The 3,411-nt window shown below is 50.8% G+C and overlaps 1 protein-coding gene across 1 annotated transcript in view; it reads left to right on the forward strand.

Annotated features, from left to right (window-relative positions):
- The first annotated feature begins 35 nt into the window (after positions 1 to 35).
- The window catches only part of FAM240A (family with sequence similarity 240 member A), a 9,498-nt gene continuing 6,122 nt past the window's right edge, over positions 36 to 3,411 (forward strand). Inside the window, exons 1-2 of the mRNA XM_030887668.1 lie at positions 36 to 101; positions 2,913 to 3,058. Of these exons, the coding sequence (XP_030743528.1) occupies positions 36 to 101; positions 2,913 to 3,058 (212 nt within the window). The remainder of the gene's footprint in view (positions 102 to 2,912; positions 3,059 to 3,411) is intronic.

Here is a 3,411-nt window from a genome sequence, read left to right on the forward strand (position 1 = left end):
CTTTGGAGGAGAACTGGCAATGGGCTCTGGCAAAGATGGCAGCCTCGGGCATCCACTCTGTCCTCTCGGTCTCCATGAATCAGCTTCGTCTGGACGGCACCGTACAACAGCTCCTCAGGCCACACCTTTATTCATCTCCCCTTTGCACATAATTTTTTTTATTATGAATTAGGTAGTGGTTTACATATCAGATCATGGTATTACTGATCAGGTCATCGCTTTTTTATTCACTCTTGTAAACAATTTATCAAACCTCCCGATGGTGCCTCTGTTTCTCTGCCCCTCGCCTCCCTTTCCATAGTACATGATCTTGCCCTTCACCCAGGTGAACCCCTCTGCCCTCCACCCTGTGGCTTCCCCCTCCCACCCCCAGTGACCATCAAAGTCTGTTTCTCTTGTCCAGGAGGGCATCTGGCGTATCAAGTGCCTGTCGACACACCGATGGCCCCAGGGACAGAGCAGAGCTGCTCCAGGGCCCTGCTCCCACAAAGGTCAACAGCCTGGGCAACGCACCATAGAGCCGCCATGAGCCAGGATCCACTCGACAGCAGTGGGCTTGGCTTTGGGGCTTTAATCCTTATAGAAGCCGGCCATCAGGTCTGTCACCCATGGAGCCGCTGGGTGGGGCCCAACCATCCAACGGTCCATTCGTAGGTGAGCCTGGAACCCTAGCACCACCAAGGGGCCTCCTTCCAGTTTGATCCCCTTTAGAAACCAGGTGCCGTAGAGCATTGGTTCTCAACCTTCCTCATGCTGCCACCTTTCATACAGGTTCTCATGTGGTGGTGACCCCCCAACCATAACATTATTTTCAGTGCTACTTCATCACTGTCATTGTACTACTGTTATGAATTGGGCGACCCCTGCGAAAGGGTGGTTCGACCCCCCAAAGGGGTTGCGACCCACAGGTTGAGAACCGCTACCATAGAGTCAACTCCAGTTCGTGGTAACCCATGTGTGACCGAGTGGATCCCTGCTGCAGACAGTTTCAAGGGCTGGGAAAGAGATCTCCAGGGGTTTCTCCCAAGGCCCCCTGGTGAATTTGAACTGCCAATCTTTCGGCGACCTGCCAAGTGCCTTAACCATTTGCTTTATCCGAAGACTCGCTTTAAGTCGAAAAACCAACTCCGGGACAGCTGTTAACCCTTGTAGCATCTTGGAAAATGCAAATCCAGACCCATCACTCACTCACCTGTATGATCCTCTCCTGGTGCCCTCGGGGGACGGTCCAAGCTCCCTGGAGGTCAGGCTCCTCTCTTCACGCTCCTCTGCAGAGGTGCCCCCAGCAGAGGGCAGTTCCTGCCTCTGCCTGTCTGCCTGGGAGGAGCGGGCAGTCCCTGCAGGTCAAAGGGTGAGCACTTTTGAGGGTCTGACGTGAACACCCATGCCCCTACAAGCTTTGGGTGTCAAACATCAAGACCATCTTGGGTGTCTGCTGTTAGGTGCTGTTGGGTTGGCTGGACTCATAGTGACCCCCCATCCCCACCCCGTGACAGATAGAACCCCATGAGGGTCTCGGACTGTGGTTTTCCCAAGAGCAGATTTCTATGCCTTCCTCCCGAGAAGTCTCTGGGTCCATTTGAACCGCCAACCTTTCCGTTAGCAGCCCAGCGCTTGGCCATTGGCCCCAGGATTCCTTCTCTATGAGTCATTCCTTTCAGAAGGGCTGCGTGGCTTTCGGGATGTGCTCTGCCAGCGAGGGGACCTTGGGCGGGGCCTTCACCTCCTCTGATTCCTCACCCACACAAGGAGGGAGGTGAGGGCCATCGCACCAGATTATCTCCCTAACTAGAGGGACCCAGGGCGCACCAGCCATCCCAGCACGGGCCAGGTGCTTCAGACAAAGCTGAGGAGGAGGGTGGAGAGCCTCTGAGTTCCCAACCAAGCCCCAGAGGCCTGTTCTCCATGTGTGTCGACAAGGAAAGAGACCCCCAAAGGTCTGTGGTTGGCCAGGGTCTCCCTCACATGCATGGCAGACTCACCTCTAGATGGAAACATCTGTACGCTCCGAGTCTGAGGGATCCTGCATCTTCGATGGCTTCCTTGTCCTCTCCTCCTCCTCCTCCTTTGAAGTTTGGGATCAAAATGGTTCTTTTTTTTGGTAGTTTATTAGCATATAATTAACATATCATACATTTAATAGTTTGATCCTATTAAGAGGAGTTGTGCAATCATCGCCACAATCGATTTTAGAACATCTTTTCTTTTCTTGTACTCCTTGTTGTTAGCTCCCCATTCCCCCCACCCCACCCCCACCAGCCTCCCTTGCCGCCGTGCCCCCAGGAAATGATCAATCCAGTTATTGTCTCTGTAGATTTACCTATCCCGGATTTCAGATACAGAAAATCAAAACACGGACCAACAAAGCCCCCCAAACAATGACAGTGACAAAATAAAACAGAGAAAAACTTCAAGATAGAAAGTATTAAAAACTGGAACAAATTGAAAATGGGTCCAAAGGGAGATGAAACAATAAGGTGTTACCTTTTACCCTAACTACACCTGTCTCAGTTTTAACCTAAAACTGCGTCCACTTTGCAGGGCTCTCTGTCTGATAGCAAGGCTATTCACACCCCTGGACTGTGGTCAGAGGGGCTTCATTCACTGGAGGCTTCATCCACCTGGGGACCTTGAAAATGGATTTGGGGGCTTCCAAGGTCATCCATAGCTTTCTGCAAATAAAGTGTTTAGAATTTAAGCTTTAATCCATTCCCTCCTCTGGATTTGGATGTTATTGTTTACAATCCAAGGATCACACAAGCTGCTGTGCTTCTTCTGCGTGGGCTTAGCTGATACCTCGCTTAGTAGACAGACTTTTAAGACCCACCTTTAAGGCGCCAGACACTTTCTCATAACGTACGCCGCCTGATTTTTCACACTTCGCTGCATTCAGCTGCTGTTTTCTTTTCCAGAAGATGAACAGCCAGTACGTCCGCCGGGAGGTCTTCTGCCGGGACACCTGTAACGAGCTCAAACGTTTCTGGGAGAGAGAAATTGGCAAACAGACTTACTACCGAGAATCAGAGGAATATCGTCTCGGACGAAGTGCACTGAGGAAGTATGTGGCTTGTTTTTCTGAATTTTTGTTTTTTTCAAGCAGAATTGTCTTCTCAAGATTTTTTCCTTGGTGTTTCAGAGGCCAGCTTAGAGGGCTAAATGTTAAATTTCCATGCACACTGATAGTTCTATGACCATTTACAGGTGCAGGCAGTAATCTGTTCCCCACCCCCTCTGTAACAAGTGTCATCTCTATTTATCTTTATAAATATCTCTCCTCCCCTTGTGGCCACTTCTAGCACATGAGGGTTACACCACTGCCACCACCACCACCACCTCTACCTCCACCACCACCTCCACCGTTACTAACTGTGCCACCCACCTGTACTTCCACAGCACCTCATCTACCTCCAC

Source organism: Echinops telfairi, unplaced genomic scaffold (genome assembly GCF_000313985.2).
Source record: "Echinops telfairi isolate 266 unplaced genomic scaffold, ASM31398v2 ScPeMD7_7420;HRSCAF=8458, whole genome shotgun sequence".
Taxonomy (NCBI): Eukaryota; Metazoa; Chordata; class Mammalia; order Afrosoricida; family Tenrecidae; genus Echinops; species Echinops telfairi.